At 38.5% G+C, this 27973-nt stretch overlaps 1 protein-coding gene and 1 non-coding gene across 2 annotated transcripts in view; both read right to left on the bottom strand.

Annotated features, from left to right (window-relative positions):
• The window catches only part of IPMK (inositol polyphosphate multikinase), a 78202-nt gene that overhangs the window by 27433 nt on the left and 22796 nt on the right, over positions 1-27973 (bottom strand). Inside the window, exons 2-4 of the mRNA XM_025397944.1 lie at positions 24559-24644; positions 17549-17645; positions 219-391 (exon numbers count right to left, since the gene is read on the bottom strand). Coding sequence (XP_025253729.1) covers positions 219-391; positions 17549-17645; positions 24559-24644 — 356 coding nt within the window. The remainder of the gene's footprint in view (positions 1-218; positions 392-17548; positions 17646-24558; positions 24645-27973) is intronic.
• On the bottom strand, positions 25485-25588 carry LOC112632300. The gene has a single exon (XR_003121357.1). It is a non-coding gene; the product is annotated as a small nucleolar RNA U13 (small nucleolar RNA).

Below are 27973 nucleotides of genomic sequence, written 5' to 3'. Positions count from 1 at the left end.
CTATGTTCCCGAACCAGAGAAACTGATCATTTATCAGTGAACAAACAAACAAAAAATTTAAAAAGCCTTGCCCTTGCTTTTCACATTGGGGAGTTACAGACAACTCAATTCCAGAATACATTATTTTCTGATATATTAGTACTACAATGACATCCATAATTTTCAAGGGAAGAACATGTACAGAGAAATGTGCATATTACACTAATAAGCACTCTTACCCTCATGCCAAGCACCAAGAACCCAATCTCTTCCATTAATGGGTACTTGCTGACCTGTTGCTGAATCTTCTCAGATGAGGCAAAAGGATCATAGCTTTTTTGCCCTATCTTTACATCCATTATACAGGGCTTATTAAATTTATGGGTCACATCTTCCAGTTTTAGGTATAAATCTGTTATTAAAGAAAAATATTAATTAGTAATAGGCAAACATATTACTACTCAAGTACTTGCCAGGGAAAAACAAAATGAGAAAATCTTAAAACAGAGAAAAAAGTTAAAATAAATGTAGAGTCAATAATTATTCTTACTCTACCTAAAAAAACAAAACAAAACGAAAATAAACCTAAACAACAAATTTATAACAAGTATAAACATCACAGAGAAACTCCTGCAGGAGGTGAATTAAATAAATTCAACCATACGCAAAAGACAGCAGATACAAGGTTTCCAACAATATTAAAAAGGCAATGGGATCATTTCAAAAGTTTTTCCAGAATGCATTCCCCTTGTGAATACAATTTAAGCCATATGTTTCAGCAGATCTCTTAGTACTTTAATAATTTTTAAAAATTTATTCGTTTAAAATTAGTAATCGGAATAAATCCTTCCCACAGAGCAATACAACAGAAGTACAGATTAAGAAAGGGTAAACCAATCCAAATGATGATCATTGTCAAATATACATTTTAGTCTTACTAGTTTCAAAGGAAAAACACGTATCTTGCTTTTCATTTTATTGAGATAGGGTCTTGCTTTGTTGCCTGGGCTAGAATGCAGTGGCCAATCTTGGCTCAGTGTAACCTCTGCTTCCCGGGATCAAGCAATTCTTGGGTGCCTCAGGCTGTCAAATAACTGGGATGACAGGCATGTACCACCGCCTGGCTAATTTTTATATTTTTAGTAGAGATGGTGTTTCGCCATGTTGGCCAGCCTGGTCTCCAACTTCTGGCCTCAAGTGATCTGCCTGTCTCGGCCTCCCAAACTGCTGAGGTTACAGGTGTGAGTCACCACGCTCAGCCCCTCTAGCTGCTTTTTTTTTTTTCCCAGAACACAGGCATTTCCCAAAAGTTGCTCTGTATATCTTGCTGGCATCCTACATACATCTTTCCACAAAAAAATTAAATAGAGATTCAAATATAGTATTATAAAAGCCCCAGTTATCATACACGGCTGACCTGCTTATAGTTTTAGTTTGAAAGCAAGGGTCCAGGTCCCCTGAGGGAAACAGTAAGGAAAGAAATTCTTCCCTCCTTTCCTGCGTTAAAGAATCGTCTTGGCTGAGCAAGGTACCTCATGCCTGTAATCCCAGAACTTTAGGAGGCCGAGGCAGGTGGATCACCTGAGGGTGAGAGTTCGAGACCAGCCTGACCAACATGGAGAAACCCCATCTCTTCTAAAAATACAAAATTAGCCAGGCATGGTGGCAGGCGCCTGTAATCCCAGCTACTTGGGAGGCTGAGGCAGGAAAATGGCTTGAACATGGGAGGCAGAGGTTGTGGTGAGCCGAGATCGCGCCATTGCACTCCAGCCTGGGCAACAAGAGCAAAACTCCATTTCAAAAAAAAAAAAAAAAAGAATTGTCTCAAAGTTCTGAATGAGATCATGACTCATTTTTTAGTTAGGAATGCAATAAGAAGTATTTCTCCTCAAAGACAGAAAAGATTAATTTCAACCAACGTGACAAATAAGATTAGAGAAGGTGTGTATTTTTTCTGAAATAAATAAAAGAGTACCGGGGTAAGAGAAGCCTTACTCTCTGATGTCCTTTCATTATCCCCATCCCACCAAGACTAGCATAGTGACTGAATTACAATAAAGAAGTTTGTGCTCAAACAAAAGTGAGAACCCAGTTAAGGCTTGAAAAGTTTTAAGCCCCTCAGATTTAAAAGGCATAAATCTTCTCCTTCAAAGGATAAGACATACTTTGTATGCTTTAGTCAAAGAAGATGAGAGCAGGGTTATAACTCTGTAGAACTAAGTGAAGTTAAGCCCAAATATAACAAAAAAGTTATTGCAGTCCAAGGGAGCAGCACTGACACACCCAAGGAGCCCTCCACACTTGAAAGAAAGGTTCTCCTAGACAGACACCTTCAGGATAAGATAAAACAAAAGATCTTGACAGAGACATGAAACTGCTGTCTGTGAAAACTAATGGGACAAGTGGAAATATCCTGATCAAGGAGTTGGAACACACCCAAGCTTCTGTGTCTAAAAGACAACCACGGATGGTATGAGAGAAGAGAGCAGCATAGAACAGTTACCTTCAGATTTTCTCCTCCCATTTCCAACTACCTTACGCAAAAAGGAAGAAAACAGATCCAGCCCCTCTCTAGGGCTGCATGATAATTTCAGTAAAAAGACTTGAATTTCAAATATCAGAATAAAACTAATTAGATAGTAATACATAGTACAGTAGATCCTTGGCATTCACAAATTTATTATCATTAATTTAGACTCAAGGGACTCCAGAAATCTTACTGGGGTAAAGTTGTATATGGGAGTATAAAGATAGTGAGAGAACATAGTTAACTGTCATAGCATCTATATCTCACTGTAGGGTTAGTATCTTCTACCTGTCAACTTGATAGTGATTAAAAACAAACAACAAACTTTTTATGATAAGATAAAGATAACAGAACCTAGAGTAAAGGCTTTGCAAATCTGAAATAAAATCCCCTCTCTCTTCCTTTTTCTCTTTGAAAGGAGTAAAATACAAATGCAAACTCTCTATATAGTGGAAATACAATAAATGTTTGCTGAATGAATGAGTGAGTGTTTGCTCTTCCCATTCCTATTGTCTAGTGAAACTTTAGATGTGGCCTTCCTCACGCTATAATAAATTGAGGCACCCCTTCAGTAAATAGGGATGAATGCCATGGGTTTTATTTGATATTTAGTTACACTATCCAAACGTGTTTTTCTTTACTTTACTTTCAGGTCCTTATTATGTTTCATATGGTTGGAATTACCAAATAACTGCTAAATTATTTATTAGCCTTCAGAAATAAAACTGTAAGTTAAGCCTATTGAAGACTGGTTTGGTGTTTTCTTTCTGTTCTCTAATCTTACATTTTTTTAAGTGAAAATAAGAACTTGAGATTCTCATTTCTACCTTTCCCTCTGAGTTAAAAAATAAACATCAAAACCTGCTTTAGAGATGCAGAATTCTTACAAAAGAATGCGATACCATGTATTTCACCACTTACTGCAAGTGTTTTTGAAAAAGGTAAATAGAAAAATAGGGTATGATCTGAGCATTGAGATTTTTACTGATTTTTTACAGGCTGTCATTAATAGAAATAAATCTGAATATTAATTCACCCTGAAAAATGCTATTAGCAAATTCTTTCCCTAGAATAGAGCTTAATTCAAGGTAGGTCAATCCTGAGACTCAATTACTTAAATGACCAAAGACATTTTACTACAGGGAGCCTCACTTACAAAGCAATATCAAATTCTGGATTAACAAAGGACACCTTTTCAGCTAGGCCCCTCTGGGTGTAGAGTGGAGCAGTATTTTTCCATTTCTAGGTCACAACCCATCATTGGATTATGAATTCAACTTAATAGGTTGTAACCAAAAGTTTCCTAAATGAAAGAGAAAAGAGAATATATGAGACTATCTCGCATAGAGTAAGACTAAGTATTGTTGTCTGGGTTGGTCTCAGTCTTATAAACATTGAGTTGCAATGTAAAAATGTATTTATTACGTATCATAGACTAAGAAGTTTATTCCCCCCATGCCCTAAAGGCCCAGTGTTTTTTTTTTTTCCTTTTAGACAAAGAAGTTTTAAAAACACTTGACTAGATAGAATGTCACTACATCATTAGTATGTCTGCCCAGCTCAAGAACTATCCTCAGACCTACAGAAGTGGTCCCTTTGCCAACACCATCATACTTTGGGAATCCAGCCCATGGGCCACCGTCACTGACGGAGGCAGGAGCAAATACCTGATACAAGCTTGGCCAGTCTTGCCAATTTGGAACTGGAATGCAGAGAAAACCTGTTGCTAACCTCTGTGGGTGACTGGTACTATAACATGTAAGTCCCTTGGTAGGGAGGGGAGAGGTGTGGATAGCAAGGAAGGCAGAGGAGAGAACAGAAAGGGCTAACAAAATATGCAGAGAGAGATCTCCCTGGGCTTTGGGTTCGGATTCTAGTTCCAGTCCCATCTGAGACTCAGATGCATGGCCCTTGGCTTTCATAAGACCCCTCATATCCTTATAAGAACTTTTCGTTGTTGCTTAATCAAGTTCAAGTTCATTTCTATAACTTGTGCCCAAATAATCTTAACTGAGATAATACAGTTTAAAGCAAATGCTTTAGAAGAAGAAAAAGGAGGCTCAAATTTCAACTCTACAATTTGCTAGCCTGTGACCTCAGGAGCACTTATCAAAACCTCAACTGTATGTAAAATGCAGATAATTATAGACTCTACCACACAGATATTAAGAAGACTAAATGAGATAATATACAGTAAAGCACTTAGCATAGTGTCAGTCCTCACCCCATAAATGCAGGTTACACATTCCCACATACCCTCCAAAATAAATTTTCATGCATTCCATATATAATTACTGTCAAGGCACACAGGTGAAGAACACAGATAAAAACCTGCCTTCATAGAGCTGCTTTTGAAGAGTTGAAATCGCGTTACGCTTAGCATAATTGCTGCTACGTATTTGGTACTCACTGAATATTAATTTTATCAGTATATATAAATATTAAACATGCAAGTCACTGATAAATATTAAAACCTGCTAACCATGTTAGGTCACCAACGAGTCCAGGTCTAACTTCGATATTCAGTATAAATAAAAATATAAGATGATTCCCTGGAGTCTATTCTTATCCTTCCAGATGAGACAAACATAATAAACACAAAATTAAAAGATGTATTCACAACTCAATTATGCACTTGATAATGGATATTCTCCAACCCTCAGGCTAATATCAAGCCTTAGCCTTTAAATATTAAAAATAATACCTATATATAATAAACCTACTTATTGCAAATTGATTTCATCTCAAGTTAAAGTAACTCTCTTTTCCATGTGTCATGACTGCAAAACACACTCAATCTGACCACTAACCTCAAGTATGCCCTTAAAGTTGCTCAACTATCATGATCTGTTTCCCAAATCTCCTCACTTTTCCATTCTCTGAGACTACAATTTCATCCTTCCTTCCCCCATCATCCATAAGCTCAGCTTGCCTATTTTTTTTTTAATTCTAAAGAAAAAGGTACAGCTTAGTCAAGGTTATAGATGGTAAACATTACTATAATAAATATGACAGCTAGGTTTTCTTTGATGCAATAGTAACATAAAAAAGATGACGGCAAATAAGAAATTTGTTCTAAGATTGATCCAAAAAAATCTAATGAACTAAAAATAAGACAAATTTTTGTTGTTGTTGTTTGAGACAGGGTCTCACTCTGTACAGCAGGATAGAGTACAGCAGTACAGTCATGGCTCACCGCAGCCTCGAACTCCTGGGCTAAAGTGATCCTCTCACTGCAGCCTCCTGAGTAGCTGGGACTACAGGTGCATGTCACCACACCCAGCTAATTTTTATTTTTTTCTTTTCTTTTCTTTTCTCTTTATTTTATTTTATTTTTGAAACAGGGTTTCTCTCTGTCTCCCAGGCTGGAGTGCAGTGGTGTGACCTTGGCTCACTGCAACCTCTGCCTCCTGGGTTCAAGCCAATTCTGTTGCCTCAGCCTCCTGAGTAGCTGGGACTATAGGCACCCACCACCATGCCCAGCTAATTTTTGTATTTTTAGTAGAGACAGGGTTTCACCATGTTTGCCAGGCTGGTCTTGAACTCCTGGCCTCAGGTGATCCACCCGCCTCAGCCTCCCAAAGTGCTGGGATTACAGACATTAGCCACCGCACCTGGCCTAATTTTTAAAATTTGTTGTAGATACAGAGTCTTGTTATGTTGCCCAGGCTGGTCTTGAACTCCTGCCTTAAGCAATCCTCCGACCTTGGCCTCCCAAAGTGCTGGGATTACAGGTGAGAGCCACTGCGCCTGGCAAGATAGATGTGTTCTATCTGGAATAGTTTAAGTTCACTCTGTTCAAGGTCAAGAATATAAATTAGACTATATTAATATGATGTTTGGAAAATATCTGGTAAAATAATTATAATATGATTATTTCATATGATTCAGTTTATAAGGCAGAATTCTGAATATTAGAATAGAGATTATTTTTACATATCTATATACACAGACATGTGTATATCATAAAGATAGATAGCACAATTAACTAGATTTACTTTTATAACTCTGAAAACTCTATTTAGGACTCTTATGAAGCGACTCCTGCAGAAGTCTAAGGACTGGCACTTGTAAACCCCAGATCTAAGAGAGAGAGTCTGTAAAGTTTAGTGCTGGTACTTGTATAATAAATAAAAGGATATCTACTCTTCATAAATATGTGGAGTTCATTTCAAGAGGTAACAATGTTTAGAAATAAAGTTACGTTTAAGAGGCTATGGTCAATAACTTATCACTTATTAATTTATAGAAAGTATATAAAGAATTTCTATAGTCCCTTAATTTTTCTGAGGTAAAGATCATGAAAATGCCACGTGTTCAGAAATATAACACTTCCTGCTGTTTTAAGCAGACTACATAAGATCCCTCTGTGGCTTTACCAAGGACATTGTTTTCATGCTCAAAATATTTATATATTTCATGATGCTGATGACAGTATGAGATTATATTTGGTTAAGTGAAGTAACTCAGGAATGGAAAACCAAACATTGTATGTTCTCACTCATAAGTCGGAGCAAAACTATGAGGATGCAAAGGCATAAGAATAATACAATGGACTTTGGGGATTCCGGGGAAAGGGCAGAAGGTGGGTAAGGGATAAAAGACTACACACTGGGTACAGTGTACAGTGCTCCGGCAATGGGTGCGCCAAAATCTCAGAAATCACCACTAAAGAACTTATTCATGTAACCAAACACCACCTGTTCCCCAAAAACCTATTGAAATTTTAAAAAATTTAAAAATAAAGATTACACCAGGTTACTATGAATGAAACTTTTCTATCTTGCTAAACATATATAATTAAATATAATTATCTTAAACATAAGTTAAATATACATATTGTTTTATAAGTGTTAGGTATAAAAAAATTCTTTTGGCTAATTTTCTACTGCTATTCTTGATATCCTAAGAAAGAGAGGCAAAAAGTGCCCTACAGAAAAATCTCAAAAAATCTACAGATAACTAAATAGTAAAGCTGAAATAACCAGTTCCTTTAAAGGGAAGGCAATAGGGAGGGCATTTAGGGAATTGAAGGAATACTTATTTATAGCCCCTTAATCAATATTGTTGATTTCATAAATTATGAAAATACAGGCTTCAAATTGCATTAAGTTTTTCCTCACCCTATCTGGAAAATCTACTAGGTATTAGCTACTAGTTTGATTTCTAAACCTCACAAAAAGGAGGAAAAGCCAGAGGAAGAACCACTGCTCAATTATGAAGCCAACTGGAAAAACAGATGATATGGTTTGGCTCTCTGTCCCCAACCAAATGTCATCTCTAATTGGAATCCCCATGTACTGAGGGAGGAACCTGTTGGGAGGTGATTGGATTATGGGAGCGTTTTCCCCCAAATTGTTCTCGTGATAGTGAAGGAGTTCTCATGAGATCTGATAGTTTTAAAAGTGGCAGTCTCCCCTGCGCTTTCTCTTTCCTGCCGCCATGTAAGATCTGCCTTGTTTTCCCTTCACCTTCCCCCATGATTCTAAGTTTCCTGAGGCGTCCTCAGCCATGCAGAACTATGAGTCAACAAAACCACTTTTCTTTATAAATTATCCAGTCTCAGATAGTATCTTTAAAACAGTATGAAAATGGACTAATACAATAAGACCTTTCTTTTCCACATCAATCTCCAGCTACCCTGAGAACAATACAAGTTGAAAGCAGAAAGAATAGTAAGTAGAGACTTTGGGTCCACAGATTAGGGGTGAAGGAAGAGGGATGCAACAGACATGTATGTCAGCTTGTTTCAGTTCATCTCTCCTGCAACATGACTAGTAGCTAGCTCCAGAAAACTACCAAACAGGCTAGAGATTACATTTTGAAAAGTCTCAATTTTTTCAAACCTACTGAAGGTTATACTTTTCTATCCCTCCAAACAATTACATTCAAAGGTTTTTGATGCTACATGTATTAGCCTCTTATGTGTTTATACACAGGTACAAATGATATTTATTTGTATGAATAGCATGAAATGTTCAAAGATAATTGCCAACAAATGTTATATTTTTAAATTCCAGGGCAGTTCCAAGATGGCCAAATAGGAACAGCTCCAGTCTACAACTCCCAGCATGAGAGATGCACAAGACGGGTGATTTCTGCATTTCCAACTGAGGTACTGGGTTCATCTCACTGGGGCTTGTCCGACAGTGGGTGCAGCCCACTGAGCATGAGCTGAAGCAGGGTGAGGCATTGCCTCACCCAGGAAGCCAAGAGGTCAGGGAATTCCCATCCCTAGCCAAGGGAAGCTGTGACAGATGGCACCTGGAAAACTGGGTCACTCCCACCCTAATACTGTGCTTTTCCAAGGGTCTTAGCAAATGGCACAGCAGGAGATTACATCCCAGGCCTGGCATAGAGGGTCCCACACCCACAGAGCCTCACCCATTGCTAGCACAGTCATCTGAGATGGAACTGCAAGGTGGCAGCAAGGTTGGGGGAGGGGCGCCCACCATTACTGAGGCTTCAGTAGGTAAACAAAGCAGCCAGAAAGCTTGAACTGGGTGGAGCCCACTGCAGCTCAAGGAGGCCTGCCTGCCTCTGTAGACTCCACCTCTGGGGGCAGGGCAAAGCCAAACAAAAGGCAGTAGAAACCTCTACAGATTTAAATGTCCCTCTCTGACAGCTTTGAAGAGACTAGTGGTTGTCCCAAAATGGAGGTTGAGATCTGAGAACGGACAGACTGCCTCCTCAAGTGGGTCCCTGACCCCCGAGTAGCCTAACCGGGAGGCACCCCCCAGGAGGGGCAGACTGACACCTCACACAGCTGGGTACCCCTCTGAGACGAAGCTTCCAGAGGAAAGATCAGGCAACAACATTTGCTGTTCAGCAATATTCGTTGTTCTGCAGCCTCCGCTGCTGATACCCAGGCAAACAGGGTCTGGAATGGGACCTCCAGCAAACTCCAACAGACCTGCAGCTGAGGGTCCTGACTGTTAGAAAGAAAATTAACAAACAGAAAGGACACCCACACTGAAACCCCATTTGTAGGTCACCATCATCAAAGACCAAAAGTAGATAAAACCACAAAGATGGGGAAAAAAAAGAGCAGAAAAGCTGAAAATTCTAAAAATCAGAGCACCTCTCCCCCTCCAAAGGAATGCAGCTGCTCGCCAGCAACAGAACAAAGCTGGACGGAGAATAACTTTGACGAGTTGAGAGTAGGCTTCAGATGATCAAACTTCTCCAAGATAAAGGAGGAAGTTCGAACCCATGGCAAAGAAGATAAAAGCCTTGAAAAAAGATTAGACGAATGGCTAACTAGAATAAACAGTGTAGAGAAGTCCTTAAATGACCTGATGGAGCTGAAAACCATGGCATGAGAACTACATGATGAATGCACAAGCTTCAGTAGCCGAGTCGATCAACTGGAAGAAAGGGTAGCAGTGACTGAAGATCAAATGAATGAAATGAAGCAAGAATAGAAGTTTAGAGAAAAAAGAGTAAACAGAAACGAAAAAATCCTTCAAGAAATATGGGACTATAAGAAAAGACCAAATCTATGTTTGATTGGTGTATCTGAAAGTGACAGGGAGAATGGAACCAAGTTGGAAAACACTCTGTAGGATATTATCCAGGAGAACTTCCCCAATCTAGCAAGGCAGGCCAATTTCAAATTCAGGAAATAGAGAGAATGCCACAAAGATACTCCTCGAGAAGAGCAACTCCAAGACGCATAATTGTCAGAGTCACCAAAGTTGAAATGAAGGAAAAAATGTTAAGGGCAGCCAGAGAGAAAGGTCGGGTTACCCACAAAGTTAAGCCCATCAGACTAACAGCAGATCTCTCAGCAGAAACTCTACAAGTCAGAAAACAGTGGGGGCCAATATTCAACATTCTTAAAGAAAAGAATTTTCAACCCAGAATTTCATGTACAGCCAAACTAAGCTTCATAAGTGAAGGAGAAATAAAACCCCTTACAGACAAGCAAATGTTGAGAGATTTTGTCACCACCAAGCATGCCCCACAAGAGCTCCTGAAGGAAGCATTACACATGGAAAGGAACAACCGGTACAAGCCACTTCTAAAACATGCCAAATTGTAAAGACCATCGATGCCAGGAAGAAACTGCATCAACTAACGAGCAAAATAACCAACTAACATCATAATGACAAGATCAAATTCACACATAATAATATTAAACTTAAATGTAAATGGGCTAAATGCTCCAATTAAAAGACACAGACTGGCAAACTGGATAAAGAGTCAAGACCCATCAGTGTGCTATATTCAGGAGACCCATCTCACGTGCAGAGGCACACATAGGATCAAAATAAAGGGATGGAGGAGGATCTACCAAGCAAATGGAAAGCAAAAAAAAAGTAGAGGTTGCAATCCTAGTCTCTGATAAAACAGACTTTAAACCAACAAAAGATCAAAAGAGAGAAAGGCCATTACACAATAGTAAAGGGATCACTCAATTCAACAAGTAGAGCTAACTATCCTAAATATATATGCACCCAACACAGGAGCACCCAGATTCATAAAGCAAGTCCTGAGAGACCTAAAAAGACTTATACTCCCACACAATAATAATGGGAGACTTTAACACCCCATTGTCAACATTAGACAGATCAACGAGACAGAAGGTTAAGAAGGATATCCCAGGACTTGAACTCAGCCCTGCACCAAGCAGACCTAATAGACATCTACAGAACTCTCCACCTCAAATCAACAGAATATACATTCTTTTCAGCATCACATCGCACTTATTTCAAAATTGACCACATAGTTGAAAGTAAAGCACTCCTCAGGAAATGTAAAAGAACAGAAATTATAACAAACTATCTCTCAGACCACAGTGCAATCAAACTAGAACTCAGGATTAAGAAACTCACTCAAAACTGCGCAACTACATGGAAACAGAACAACTTGCTCCTGAATGACAACTGGGTACATAACGAAATGAAGACAGAAATAAAGACGTTCTTTGAAAACAATGAGAATAAAGACACATGTACCAGAATCTCGGGGACACATTTAAAGCAGTGCGTAGAGGGAAATTTATAGCACTAAATCCCACAAGAGAAAGCAGGAAAGATCTAAAATTGACACCCTAACATCACAATTAAAAGAACTAGAGAAGCAAGAGAAAACACATTCAAAAGCTAGCAGAAGGCCAGAAATAACTAAGATCAGAGCAGAACTGAAGGAGACAGATAGAAAAAGCCCTTAAAAAAATCAATGAATCCAAGAGCTGGTGTTTTGAAAAGATCAACAAAATTGATAGACCACTAGCAAGACTAATAAAGAAGAAAAGAGAGAAGAATCAAATAGATGCAATAAAAAATGATAAAGGGGATATCACCACCGATCCCACAGAAATACAAACTATTATCAGAGAATACTATAAACAACTCTACGCAAATAAACTACAAAATCTAGAAGAAATGGATAAATTCCAGGACACATACACCCTCCCAAGACTAAACCAGGAAGAAGTTGAATCCCTGAATAGACCAATAGCAGGCTCTGAAATTGAGGCAATAATTAATAGCCTACCAACCAAGAAAAGTCCAGGACCAGATGTATTCACAGACAAATTCTACCAGAGGAACGAAGAGGAGCTGGTACCATTCCTTCTGAAACTATTCCAATCAATAGAAAAAGAGGGAATCCTCCCTAACTCATTTTATGAGGCCAGCATCATCCTGACACCAAAGGCCAGCAGAGACACAACAAACAAAGAGCATTTTAGACCAATATCCCTTATGAACATCGATGCAAAAATCCTCAATAAAATACTGGCAAACCGAATCCAGCAGCACATCGAAAAGCTTATCCACCATGATCAAGTCGGCTTCATCCCTGGGATGCAGGGCTGGTTCAACATACACAAATCAATAAATGTAATCCAGCATATAAACAGAACCGAAGACAAAAACCACATGATTATCTCAACAGATGTAGAAAAGGCCTTTGACAAAATTCAAAGCCCTTTCGACGCGACGTATCTCAAAAATACCAAGAGCTATTTATGACAAACCCACAGCCAATATGATACTGAATGGGCAAAAACTGGAAGCATTCCCTTTGAAAACTGGAACAACACAGGGATGCCCTCTCTTACCACTCCTCAACATAGTGTTGGAAGTTCTGGCCAGGGCAATTAGGCAGGAGAAAGAAATAAAGGGTATTCAATTAGGAAAAGAGGAAGTCAGATTGTCCCTGTTTGCAGATGACATGATTGTATATTTAGAAAACCCCATCGTCTCAGCCCAAAAGCTCCTTAAGCTGATAAGCAACTTCAGCAAAGTCTCAGGATACAAAATCAATGTGCAAAAATCACAAGCGTTCTTATACACCAATAACAGACAAACAGAGTGAAATCATGAGTGAACTCCCATTCACCATTGCTTCAAAGAGAATAAAATACCCAGGAATCCAACTCACAAGGGATGTGAAAGGACCTCTTTAAGGGGAATTACAAATCACTGCTCAATGAAATAAAAGAGGACACAAACAAATGGAAGAACGAACATTCCATGCTCATGGCTAGGAAGAATCAATATCATGAAAATGGCCATACTGCCCATGGTAATGTATGCCATCCCCATCAAGCTACCAATGACTTTCTTCACAGAATTGGAAAAAACTGCTTTAAAGTCCATATGGTACCAAAAAACAGCCTGCACTGCCAAGTCAATCCTAAGCCAAAAGAACAAAGCTGGAGGCATCAAGCTACCTGACTTCAAACTATACTACAAGGCTACAGTAACCAAAATAGCATGGTACTGGTACCAAAACAGAAAAGATAGACCAATGGAACAGAACAGAGGCCTCAGAAATAATACCACACATCTACAACCATCTGATCTTTGACAAACCTGACAAAAACAAAAAATGGGGAAAGGATTCCCTATTTAATAAATGGTGCTTGGAAAACTGGCTAGCTATATGTAGAAAGCTGAAACTGGATCTCTTCCTTACATCTTATACAAAAATTAATTCAAGATGGATTAAAGACTTAAATGTTAGACCTAAAACCATAAAAACCCTAGAAGAAAACCTAGACAATACCATTCAGGACATAGGCATGGGCAAGGACTTCATGTCTAAAACACCAAAAGCAATGGCAACAAAAGCCAAAATTGACAAATGGGATCTAATTAAACTAAAGAGCTTCTGCATGGCAAAAGAAACTACCATCAGAGTGAACAGGCAACCTACAGAATGGGAGAAAATTTTTGCAATCTACCCATCTGAGAAAGGGCTAATATCCAGAATCTACAAAGAACTCAAACAAATTTACAAGAAAAAACAAACAACCCCACCAAAAAGTGGGCAAAGGATTTGAACAGACACTTCTCAAAAGAAGACATTTATGCAGCCAACAGACACATGAAAAAATGTTCATCATCATTGGCCATCAGAGAAATGCAAATCAAAACCACGATAAGATACCATCTCACACCAGTTAGAATGCTGATCATTAAAAAGTCAGGAAGCAACAGGTGCTGGAGAGGATATGGAGAAATAGGAACACTTTTACACTGTTGCTGGGACTGTAAACTAGTTCAACCATTGTGGAAGACAGTGTGGCGATTCCTCAAGGATCTAGAACTAGAAATACCATTTGACCCAGCCATCCCATTACTAGGTATATACCCAAAGGATTATAAATCATGCTGCTATAGACACATGCACACATATGTTTATTGTGGCACTATTTACAATAGCAAAGACTTGGAACCAACCCAAATGTCCATCAATGATAGACTGGATTAAGAAAATGTGGCACACATACACCATGGAATACTATGCAGCCATAAAAAAGGATGACTTCATGTCCTTTGTAGCGACATGGATGAAGCTGGAAGCCATCATTCTCAGCAAACTATCGCAAGGACAAAAAACCAAACACCACATGTTCTCAATCATAGGTGGGAATTGAACAATGAGAACACTTGGACACAGGAAGGGGAAACATCACACACCAGGGCCTGTCGTGGGGTCAGGGGAATGGGGAGGGATAGCATTAGGAGATATACCTAATGTAAATGACAAGTTAATGGGTGCAGCACACCAACATGGCAGATGTATACATATGTAACAAACCTGCATGTTGTGCACGTTTACCCTAGAACTTAAGTATAATAAATAAATAAAATAAAATAAAATTCCACTGCTCACGTGCTAAAAGTAGATAATAGCGATGATTGTACAATTCTGTGAATACACAAGAAACCACTGAGTTGTATACTTTAAAAGGATCAGTTTTATGGTATGTAAATTATATCTCAATAAAACTATCATAACAAAATTAAAAGAAAAAACCTCATTGGTCAAAACATTCTTATTGTTCAAATTATTATAGTTTGTTGAACAAGTTGGCTTTCAGCATTTTACTACTTTGGATTATTAAAAATAGTATCAGCTTTATAAAATTCTACCCTGAACACATAAGAAAAGATACCCGGCCGGGCGCGGTGGCTCAAGCCTGTAATCCCAGCACTTTGGGAGGCCGAGGAGGGTGGATCACGAGGTCAGGAGATCGAGACTATCCTGGCTAACATGGTGAAACCCCGTCTCTACTAAAAATACAAAAAACTAGCCGGGCGTGGTGGCGGGCGCCTGTAGTCTCAGCTACTTGGGAGGCTGAGGCGGGAGAATGGCGTGAACCCGGGAGGCGGAGCTTGCAGTGAGCCGAGATCACGCCACTGCACTCCAGCCTGGGAGCACAGTGAGACTCCGTCTCAAAAAAAAAAAAAAAAAAAAAAGAAAAGATACCCCAACAACAAGAACAAAAACCAACAGGAAACAATGTCATTAATTTAAGACTATGTAAAACACAGTAATGCAAACTGTAGTATTCTACTAAAACTCAAGCAAATATGTTTTCATGATCCTGTGAGCTAAACATGTACATACGTTGCCATCTTCTATTTCTTTCATTTGCAATCCAAAGGATAAAAACAGAAAGATGATTCTATGAAGTTGCCAGTAAAATCAAAAGAAAACAATCTGCATGGTCCAACAGTTTTGCCCCACTTCTTCCAGAGCTAACAAAGTAGGAAAGAAGTAGAAAATCCCTTGAAGCAACTGTTGGTACTACTGGACCACCATGTTATCATATATACTTTATTTCTTGTCCTTTTTCCCCTTCAGTTTATGTTTTCTCCTCTCTTCACTCAGCTTCCTCACTTCATCCTCTCATCTTAGTAGCACAATATCTCCAAAAATGGAGATATTTGAAAATAAGTATCTCCATTTATTTTCAAATGAGAGAATTAGAGTTTATAAAATATTTTCACATAAGATAACATGCATCTTTACAACTCAGTGGTATTACTTTCTATTTGTAGAAGGTGGAGCTTAAAAAGATTACTGAGTTAGCCAAGTTCACAAAATTTGTAAATAACCAAGACAGAGGCCAAGTATTTTTACTTCAAAGTTACTGCTCCTTCTATATTAGCATAGCTGAACTTCAAGATTATACAGTACTGAAGACCAAAAAGGTTGATTACTAGCAATCCCTTGATTATTTAAATTATATGCTAGTAATCCTAAACTAAAAATGTTATCTTTAATTAAAATATTTATTCTCTTATCCAAATTCTTTCTGTATACTCTATTCATAGTAATTATGCTATGTTTGCTGTTATTCTACTCTTTCCAAACAATCTTTTAAACTAAGCGTTTAATTATCTAGATTTTTAATCAAACACCATCCTCAGCAACCTTCATTAATTTTTCAGTGTCACTTTACTGAGGAATAATGATTTACTCTAAATTAAACAGCAATCAGTAGCAAAGTTCATTGGAATCTAGATACTGTACCTTCTCCTTTCCTTTATCTCATTTATAGCATTCCTGAAAACTTCCACTTACAGCAAAGGGGGAAAAAAAAGGAAGGCATGAAATGAGTTTGTGAGAGATTATATAGGGAATGATGACCAAAGGGCAATCATAATGACTTGTAAAGTAACTTAAGCAAAATGTTGACCTGAATCATAGACACATAGATATATTTAGGACTAAAAAGACCTGTAAGCCTACAAAAAAGAAGGAAGGAATTAAGGGAGGGAGGAAAAAAGATAGTTAATAGAGGTTCAGCTCACTTTCTTTTTTTTATACAATTAAAGTACAAAGGAATCATAAATACTCAAGGGAGATACGGATTTACTATTAGCTAGCTGAGGATACTCACAGATAACAGGGTTCCCTATTAGTGAATCCTGGCACACAAAGTCAGTAAGTTAAAGGAAGACAAGAATTGACCAAAGGATTAGGCAGGCTCACACTGGAATCCCCTTCTCTTTCTGTCCTCCAAGTGTGGATCAAGAATTATCCACATCAGAAACACCCGTGGCTTTTTATTTAACAGGTATATCACTATACTCCAACATAGACCTGTATAAACAAAATGTCTGGGAGTTGGACTTTTATATTTGCATTTTAACAAGACCATAGGTTATTTTTAAACCCACTGAAGTTTGAAGCCCTTTCCCCTCAATTCATCTTTGTCAATGGTCAGTCAAGCTGCTTGTTTAATTAAATTGTGTCTGCTTTGGCAAATGCCTTCTGGGGGCAAATACTGCTTCAGGTATTAGTTAATCTTAAAAAAGAGAAATTCTGTGTCCTTATTTAGGTCATTTTATTCCCTATGAAACTTACCAGTGTTTTTCAAAAGACTGTAATTTAAAGCCTGAAGGTGAGGGATGAAGGAATAGGATAAGAGACAGGGAGGAAGTCATGCAGAGACAGTATTTTTCTTGATTTTGTAAAAATTACTCAAAATGGGAAAAGAAACTACACAATAAATTAGGACAGAACATCTGCAAATTAAGATAGTATTAAGTATATATGCTTCCATTCAACTATAAGAGATTGGCCATTTACTTGTACATGCCACTTTAAAAATCATTATGAAAACAAAAGTATTAATAAGTTTCATTTAGTGAAAGAAAGATTAGAAAGCAAAACATATATATTCTGTGTTTTTATAATACATACTATGTTAAAGTTTAATTTTATATAAGGCCTTTAAAGAAGGTACACTCATAAATTAAAACTGAAAGATAATTTTTATGAAAAGATTACCGTTTGGTGCAGTGGGAGGTGACCAGATACCATAATATTTTGGCAAATATTTTCGTAGCTCTAGAAGAACACCATCAAAACAGTCAGCAGCATAAACCTGAAACAGATAAATATAACATTGCTAGGTTCTTACAATGCTTTGTAACTGCCCTGCACATTTCTCAAATAAAATATATTATGTTGAATTATAATTCATCTGGTATGGCTTCAATTGCAAGTAAATTTGAAACAAGCAAAAAATATTACTGTGTGTCTCCAATGAGTAACTATGTATTATTTAGAGTACATTCTTGTTGGTTATCTAATTCTAGCCTTTTACTATCCTTGAACTATTTTATAACTTTGTAAGTTATAGATGCTGATAGCAAATGCAAAATAACTCTTGTCCATAGACATGTAAATATATTCTGGCCAGAGGATGTTCTTCTGACTTTCCTCCATGCACGCTGAGAGGAGGAAATGTAGTGGCAATATGAAAATTCACGTCAAACTTCCATTATTCCAGATAAATGTGTGTTTCTTTAACTTCTCTTTTGAACAAGTTTTAACATCTATCTGGTTCCCTCATTAAACAATACGTTAAAGCAAATCTTTAACACATATTTATTTTATATCTATAAGGTGATTTTTGCTTTTATCTTTTTTTAAAAAATCCTTTAACACAGTGTAAGTCTAATTGCTGCTCATTTAATTCCTTGATTTGTAACCATTAATAATTCTAAAAGATACTAGAAAATTCTAACATCCTAGAACTAGATTCTAGTTTTCCTAGAAGAAAAGAGAGAGAGAATATTTTTTGTTTAAAAAATGACATGTAACACATTTTATCTAATGAACTTTCTCTAAATATTCCCTACCTAATTATTTAAAATCAATGAAGTTTACTGGTGTAAAATGCTTACGAAAACTTAGTATTAGAATCTAATTATATATGCCAAACCATATTTATGTCAAGTAGTTGTATGCAACATAATTCTTCAGAATAAATTCAAGTGTGGCAGACTCTTGGCAGACCAAATATCCATGTGGTACACTGTATTTCCCAGACTCCTCTGTTGAATTGTCAGTAGAAGTGATTCATATTAGTCACTTCCAGGCCAAGGTAACTTAGAGCAAGTGTACCTGAACATCCCTCCATTCCTAGCACAATGACCATGGGTGCAGTGCTGAGGATGAGCTAATTACAAGATGGAGGAATGAAGTAGATCTCTGTGTACTATCTAAAGAATTCCATGCTATATTTATAAATGAAAAAGATAAAAGGCATATTAGTTACAAATATATATAGCAGGTCTATGGAATTAAGAAAGATACATATATGGGTATCATCTCTGCAAAGGCACAGGAAAAATGATAAATATTCATTTGAAACTACTGATAGGTTAATTCTGGAACGGAAATGAAAGACAGATAAATTTTCTCTTCTTATTTGGAATATTTTTTTAAAGTAGTGGGGCTGGTGTTTACTGCAACATGCCAGGCAAGATAACGTAAGAACCTTTCTTTTTGTTGTTGTTTTTTGCTTTTTGAGATGGAGTCTCGCTCTGTCGCCCAGGCTGGAGTGCAGTGGCGTGATCTCAGCTTACTGCAAGCTCTGCCTCCTGGGTTTACATCATTCTCCTGCCTCAGCCTCCCAGGTAGCTGGGACTACAGGCATCCGCCACCACGACTGGCTAATTTTTTGTTTTTTAGTAGAGACGAGGTTTCACCATGTTAGCCAGGATGGTCTCGATCTCCTGACCTCCTGATCTGCCTGCCTCAGCCTAAGATAACCTAAAAACCTTTCTATCTTGAAATGTAGTATAAAATATAACAAATATTTTCTAAAATGCATAGCTGAGCTCTCAAGGAAAAAAAAGGGAATTCTTCTTAGTTTTCCCTATGAAACATATGAAACATACCTATGAAACAAAAGTGTTAACACAAGCAGTGATGTTTGGGCTTCACAGAGGTTCACTCAAGACCTGAACCAAAGGATCTCAGAACTCAGGGATGAGGCAGAGCTGAGGACAGAGTTACTATACTGAAACATGGAGACTAAATAAAATTCTAAATCCTGAAATCTTGGCTTCCTTCTGCCTCCCCCAACCACTGAACTCCAAGAATGCTGGCAGCTAACCTTACAGAGAAAAACAGAGAAGTAGCAAATAAACAATATTAGGAATGAAAAGGGAATCTCAACTGATAGAGCATAACTTTTTTTTAATACTAGGAAAAGCTTTGTCAAGAGGGCAATTTGTATTTAAAAAGCAATCTAGGCCAGGCGCAGTGGCTAATGCCTGTAATGCCAGCACTTTGGGAGGCTGAGGTAGGTGGATAACCTGAGGTCAGGAGTTCCAGACCAGCCTGGCTAACATGGCAAAACCCCATCTCTACCAAAAATACAAAAATTAGCCAGGCATGGTGGCATGCGCCTGTAATCCCAGCTACTCAGGAAGCTGAGGCAGGAGAATCACTTGAACCCGGGAGGTGGAGGTTGCAATGAGCAGAGATCATGCCACTGCACTGCAGCCTGGGCAATAGCAAGACCATCTCTCAAAAGAAAAAAAGTAATCTAAATATATTGTACTATCACACTAACAAATAAAATAAAAATCTGAAGAACTTTAAGAAACTGAATCACTGGTTAAAAATATATCCCTTCCCAGGAAAAAATGAAAGAAAGAAAGCACAAAAAAGAGGAAAGAAAGAAAAAGAAAGAGGGGGACATTCCAAGATGGCCGAATAGGAACAGCTCCAGTAGCAGCTCCCAGCGTGATCCATGCTTGCCTCACCAGGGAAGCACAAGGGGTCGGGGGATTTCCCTTTCCTAGCCAAGGGAAGCCGTGACAGACTACCTGGAAAAACGGGACACTGCTGCCCAAATACTGCACTTTCCCCAAGGTCTTAACAACTGGCAAGTAAGGAGATTCTCTCCCGTGCATGGCTCAGTGGGTCCCATGCCAATGGAGCCTTGCTCACTGCTAGCACAGCAGTCTGAGATCAAACTGTGAGGCGGCAGCCTGGCTGGGGGAGGGGAGACCACCATTGCTGAGGCTTGAGTAGGTAAACAAAGAAGCTGGGAAGCTTGAACGGGGTGGAGCCCACCACAGCTCAACAAGGCCTAACCCCTCTAGACTCCAACTCTGTGGGCAGAGCATAGCTGAACAAAAGGCAGCAGACAACTTTTGCAGACTTAAACATCCCTGTCTGACAGCTCTGAAGAGAGCAGTGGTTCTCCCAGCATGGCGTTTGAGCTCTGAGAATAGACAGACTGCCTCCTCAAGTGTGTCCCTGACCCCTGTATACCCTAACTGGGAGACACCTCCCAGTAGGGGCCAACAGACAGCTCATATAGGCGGCTGCTCCTCTGGGACAAAGCTTCCAGAGGAAGGATCAGGCAGCAATATTTGCTGTTGTGCAGCATTTGCTGTTCTGCAGCCTCCACTGGTGATACCCAGGCAAACAGGGTCTTGAGTGGACCTCCAGCAAACTCCAACAGACCTAGAGCTGAGGGACCTGTTAGAAGGAAAACTAACAAACAGAAAGGAATAGCATCAACATCAACAAAAACTTCATCTACACCAAAATCCCATCTGTAGGTCAACAACATCAAAGACAAAAGGTAGATAAAACCACAAAGATAGGGTGAAACCAGAGCAGAAAAACTGAAAATTCAAAAATCAGAGCGTCTCTTCTCCTCCAAAGGATCACATCTCCTTGCCAGTAATGGAACAAAGCTGGACGGAGAATAACTTTGACGAGTTGGCTAAGTAGAATAAACAGTATAGAGACGTCCTTAAATGACCTGATAGAGCTCAAAACCATGGCAAGAGAACTTTGTGATGCATACACAAGCTTCAATAGCCAATTCTATCAAGTGGAAGAAAGGGTATCAGTGATTGAAGATCAAATTAATGAAATAAAGCAAGAAGACAAGGTTAGAGAAAAAAGAGTAAAAAGAAATGAACAAAGCCTCCAAGAAATATGGGACTATGTGAAAAGACCAAATCTACGTTTGACTGGTGTACCTGGAAGCAATGGGGAGAAAGGAACCAAGTTAGAAAACACTCTTCAAGATATCCAGGAGAACTTCCCCAACCTAGCGAAGCAGGCCAACATTCAAATTCAGGAAATACAAGAACCACAAAGATACTTCTCGAGAAGAGCAACTCCAAGACACGTAATAGTCAGATTCACCAAGGTTGAAATGAAGGAAAAAGTGTTAAGGGCAGCCAGAGAGAAAGGTTGTATTACCCACAAAGGGAAGCCCATCAGACTAACAGCGGATCTCTTGGCAGAAACCCTAAAGCCAGAAAAGAGTGGGGGCCAATATTCAACATTCTTAAAGAAAAGAATTTTCAACCCAGAATTTCATATCCGGCCAAACTAAGCTTCGTAAGTGAAGGAGAAATAAAATCCTTTAGACAAGTAAATGCTGAGAGACTTTGTCACCACCAGACCTGCCTTACAAAAGCTCCTGAAGTAAGCACTAAACCTGTAAAGAAACAACCAGTACCACCACTGCAAAAACACGCCAAATTGTACAGACCACTGATGTTATGAAAAAACTGCATCAATTAACGGGCAAAATAACCAGCCAACATCATAATGACAGGATCAAATTCACACTTAAAAATATTAAACTTAAATGTAAATGGGCTAAATGCCACAATTAAAAGACATAGACTGGAAAATTGGACAAAAAAATCAAAACCCATTGGTGTGCTATATTCAGGAGACCCATCTCACGTGGAAAGACGCACATAGGCTCAAAATAAAGGGATGGAGGAAGATCTACCAAGTAAATGGAAAGCAAAAAAAGGCAAAGGTTGCAATCCTAGTCTCTGATAAAACAGACTTTAAACCAACAAAGATCAAAAGAGACAAAGAAGTCCATTATACACAATTCAACAAGTAGAGCTAACTATCCTAAATATATATGCACCCAATATAGAAGCACCCAGATTCATAAAGCAAGTCCTGAGAGACCTAAAAAGACTTACACTCCCACACAATAATAATGGGAGACTTTAACACCCCATTGTCAACATTAGACAGATCAACGAGACAGAAGGTTAAGAAGGATATCCCAGGACTTGAACTCAGCCCTGCACCAAGCAGACCTAATAGACATCTACAGAACTCTCCACCTCAAATCAACAGAATATACATTCTTCTCAGCACCACATCGCACTTATTCTAAAATTGACCACATAATTGGAAGTAAAGCACTCCTCAGGAAATGTAAAAGAACAGAAATCACAACAAACTATCTCTCAGACCACAGTGCAATCAAACTAGAATTCAGGATTAAGAAATTCACTCAAAACCACACAACTACATGGAAAGTGAACAACTTGCTCCTGAATGACAACTGGGTACATAACGAAATGAAGGCAGAAATAAAGATGTTCTTTGAAACCAATGAGAACAAAGACACACATACCAGAATCTCGGGGACACATTTAAAGTAGTGTGTAGAGGGAAATTTATAGCACTAAATGCCCACAAGAGAAAGCAGGAAAGATCTAAAATTGACACCCTAACATCACAATTAAAAGAATTAGAGAAGCAAGAGCAAACACATTTGAAAGCTAGCAGAAGGCAAAAAATAACTAAGATCAGAGCAGAGCTGAAAGAGAGACAGAAAAAACCCTTCAAATAATGAATCCAGCAGCTGGTTTTTTGAAAAGATCAACAAAACTGATAGATCGCCAGCAAGAGTAATAAAGAAGCAAAGAGAGAAGAATCAAATAGACGCAATAAAAAATGATAAAGGGGATATCACCACCGATCCCACAGAAATACAAACTACCATCAGAGAATACTATAAACAACTCTACGCAAATAAACTACAAAATCTAGAAGAAGTAGATACATTCCTGGACATATACACCCTGCCAAGACTAAACCAGGAAGAAGTTGAACCTCAGAATAGACCAATAACACAGAACTTTGGGAGGCAGAGGCAGGGGGACTGCCTGAGCCCAGGAGTTCAAGACCAGCCTGGACAACATGGTAAAACCCCATCTCTACAAAAAAAAAAAACTATTTTAAAATTAGCCAGGCTTGCTGGCCTGTGCCTGTAGTTCCAGCTACTGTGGGGAGGTTGGGTGGGGTGGGGTGGGGAGATGCTGAGATGAGAGGATCACTTGAGCTTAAGTGTTTTAGACCAGCCTGGACAACAAAGTGAGACCCCATCTCTACAAAAAAATACAAAAATTAGCCGGGCTTTGTGGCACATGCCTGCAGTTCCGATTAGTTAGGAGGCACAGGCTGAGCTGGGAGAATAGCTTGAGGCTGGGAGGCAGAGGTTGCAATGAATCAAGATCATGCCACTGTACTTCAGCCTGGGCAACAAGCCAGACTTTATCTCAAAAAAGAAAAAAACCAAAACAGAAAAGAGGCTATGTATCGTCCCTTTCCCACTCCACCCTTCTCCACCCAAGAGGCTGACTTGAATCAACTGCATCAGTGAGGTCCCTTGCCCTCTTGCCCTTAGAAGACACAAACAAGAGACTGGAGGGTATGAGAAGAGTTGAGGTCAGTGACTTACTTTTCTAGCTCCCTCCTTAACAGGTCATGTCTTCTCATAAAGTTACCTTCCCTAGGTTCCGGGAATCACTCTCTCCACTTCAGGCCCAGGGATGGTATAACATTATAACATCTCTTGCAGGTTGCCATAAGCTCTAACCCTACCTTTGTAAATAGTCCCTTTATGAAACCAACAGAGTATATCATTTGTATCTTGACAAAACGTTGCCTCACGCAGAGGGCATTATAATTTCCTTAACCTGAGAAGAAGTATCTACCATAAACACAAAAGAAGAATCTAAGAATTGAAATAGAATAGAAAATACTAGACTGCATCACATACAGTAAAGATAAGCACTGCTTTCCATGAAGCTTTTGTTTCTGTTACATACATACAGTGACTATGCTGTCAAATATGTGTCTAACTGTGAGTCACCACCAGAAAACTCTGAAAAACACTTTGAAGACAACAAAACAAATCTTACCTCACTTACCATATTATAGAATTCCAGCTCTCTTGGGCCCCTTGGAGGTGGTTGTAACTGTTTCAAAACTGTGCCATCTGGATGTTGTAGTATACCTACAGAACAAAAATCAGAAATTTTTTAACGCTTTAATAACAGTAAACCTTGCTTCATTAAATATATTTGTTCCTGAAGTGACAGGTAAACTACTTCCATTAAACTTAAGGGTTTACTTTTACTTATTTCAGAAATTTTAACATTCAACCAACATGTTTCAGTACTTATTATATGCAAAGCACCAGAACACAAATACCAAATATCTTCATTTTAGTGTCTCCAACCACTACCTCTTTTGGCACCCTCAGGTTTTATAATACATAGAACATAAGTGTAAATTTGTATAGAAATTCCTCAGTAATAGGTTTTCTATAAGATGTTAATTTATAATTATAAGAAGCAAGTTAAAAGCAATAGCACAAATTGACCCCACTTTTAAAACCAGAAAAGAACATTTGTGTTAACAGTGGCAATATATGAATTTCCTACTTGGTAATTTTTTACAAGTCTGTCTTATCTAACAGCAACTAAAACATTTGCTGATTCAAATGCACTGTATACAATTATATAGATAGTACCAGGGCATCTAACCAATGGGTAAAATGAGGGCTGAAATCAGGCAACAAGCCGAGAGCAGGAAGGGGCAACTTTTTATAATCTGTCCAAAGAGGGAGACTTTTTATAAAGTCGCCATATATATACACCAACACTGGTCCTACCCCTATACCATGAAGACACATTCCAAATTTATATGTTAAAATCTTAAACTTTGATGTATTGGGATTTTATAAAATCATACTAGTCAGAATATCGCTCAAATAACATATTTAGAATTTTGATAAAATATGCCACTTGAGTTTCCTTTTCTTTTTGGCAAGTGTTAGGAATTTTTTTCTTTCTGTCAGGTAGGTAATGTGCTAACACCGCAACAAGATTGGAGTGAGGCATATCTCACGCATGAGCATGAAAACTCAATCATTGTGCTTATGAACGACAAAAGGATCTAGAATTTTTAATAATGGCAAAAATGCAGAATTCAGCCAACAGAAGCAGAAAGTCTCAAGAGATACAGAAATCAAGTTTTGTTTTTTTTTTTAATCTTAAGACTTAGAATAGGCCAGGCTTGCTGGCTCACACCTGTAATTCCAGCACTTTGATAATCTGTGGCTGGAAGAGTTTGAGGTGAGTCTGGGCAACATAGTATACCCTGTTTCTACAAAACATTTAAAAAAGAAAATTAGCTGGGCATGGTGGCATGTGTCTATAGTCCCACCTACTCAGGAGAACGAGGTGGGAAGATGCCTTGAGCCCAGGAGTTTGAGGCTGCAATTAGCTATGATCAGGCCACTGCACTTCAACCTGGGTGACAGAGCGAGAGCCCCTCTCTAAAAAAAATTGTTTAAAATTTTTTAAAAGGCCTAGATATAGAACAGAAGGAAGGTAAATATTAATCTTTCAGTATAAGACTGGTTGGTAAACAGTCAAAAGACTTCAAAGAGTAGTCCACTATAACTAAAAATTTCTGAAGAATTCTGTTCCTGAAGGTTTGGATGGAGCACAAGAAAGGCCTTTATTCCCATGGTTATAACATTTTCTGTGGAGCTTAAAATGAGTAAAGAAGCTTTGATGAATAGTATTCCAGAGGAAAATAAAAATTGAGCTTTCATAAATAAGCAGAGAACCATGACAGCTTCCCGGCCTTGGGGCAAACACCGCAGTCTAGATATAGGTGATCTTCCCATTAGACAAATACATTTTATCAGGCAAGCAGTAATCAGACAAGCCGTAGACAACTGTGTGGGATAGCAGGATGGATTAGAGATTGTAATAATCCCAACACAAAAAGAAATTGCTTGATCCAGTATGTCTCCCATATTACTCACCCTGCAACATAACCCCTCACGTTTGAGAAGATAGAAGGTGGTAATCTTGGCATTCTCTGGGTGAGTGAATTCCAGGATCCAAATAAACCAACAGTCAACCAACAGTTTCTCAGCCTGCAACCAAATACCCACCCCTAGCTCAAAAACTGTCAAGATAAAAAATGAGGCACCTTGGAATGGGCTGAGCCAATAACAGATACACTGAATCTAAGACTGCAGCCTAACACTAGCTCAACTAAACTCAGTCCCTTACCCTAAACACAGGAAAGGGCATGTACTCCATGGGGGATCAAAACAAAACAAAAAATAGTACACATCACTTCCCACTGTTCTTTAAACAAAATGCCCTAGATTCAAGAAAAAATTATGACACATACTCAAAATATCAGCAAAACATGAAGCACAATCAAGAGAAACATTAATAGGAGATGACATAGAGATGATCAAGTCATTTTAATTAGCAAGCAAGCATTTTAAAACAAAAAGTATAAATATGCCAAAGAAACTATAGAAAAAGATTAACGTAAATGCTAAAGAGATTAGGTACTTCAGGAGATAAACTATGAAAAAACTCTAAAACTGAAAAGGCACAGTATCTGAAATAAAAAATTTAATTAATGGGATTTAATCAACAGATAAGCAATCACAGAAGAGCAAAGAACATTCAGAAAGACCAATACAAAATATCTAAATTAAAGCAAATACAGAAACGTATCTAAAAAGAAAAAAAAAAAAGTATACAGCATTAGAAACCTGTAAGGTAATACCAAGAGTTTTTAACAAACGTGTATTTGGGGTACTACAAAAAGAAAAGAGAATGGGCCAGAGAAAAAAATCTGTGCTTTCAAGTTTCCATCTAGGATACAGAAAGCTGGAAGCAGCATTGCTCCCACTTATAATCTACAAAATCATAACTTTTCATGAAGCCATCAAAGTGTTGAGATAATAACCAACAAACTTGAAATCTAAAGGAAGACATACACCATGAAAAAAAAAAAAAAAAGACAAATGAGAGCGCTGGCTCACCCATGGAGGGGAATGGGATGGTGGGGTTACCTTACAAGGGGGTTAGAAAAATACAGCTAAAATTTTAAACAAATAGCTAATGGCAAAGTGTAGATTCGAGTGAGGGTATAAAACTCCAAGAAGTTGCAAACACTTGCGACATTTTCTTCCAGGCTGTCAAGAAAAAGACTGGAGAGACGCAGAAAGCCAGAAAAAGTGATCATCAGAGGTACAGGCATGGAGGAAGTGAGGCACCACTACTAAAAAAGACCCTTTTCCCCTCTGGATCCAAAAGTCTTAAGTTGTTGAGGTAAGAGCAGCAAATCATGTTGCCCCAAGAAACAGGTGACAAGCCATTGTGGATGGTAGAAGAATAAAGAAAAATACTCTCCAACCCTGGGAGGGTGAAGGAAGACAGGATATCATGTGCAGTCCTAGCTTTAGAGGTCTCCTACTGCTGGGGCTGGGAAGGAAACTCATGCAAAGGACCTGATGAAGAC

This window comes from Theropithecus gelada, chromosome 9 (assembly GCF_003255815.1).
Source record: "Theropithecus gelada isolate Dixy chromosome 9, Tgel_1.0, whole genome shotgun sequence".
Classification (NCBI taxonomy): domain Eukaryota; kingdom Metazoa; phylum Chordata; class Mammalia; order Primates; family Cercopithecidae; genus Theropithecus; species Theropithecus gelada.
This window is presented reverse-complemented; position numbering and strand designations above follow the sequence as displayed.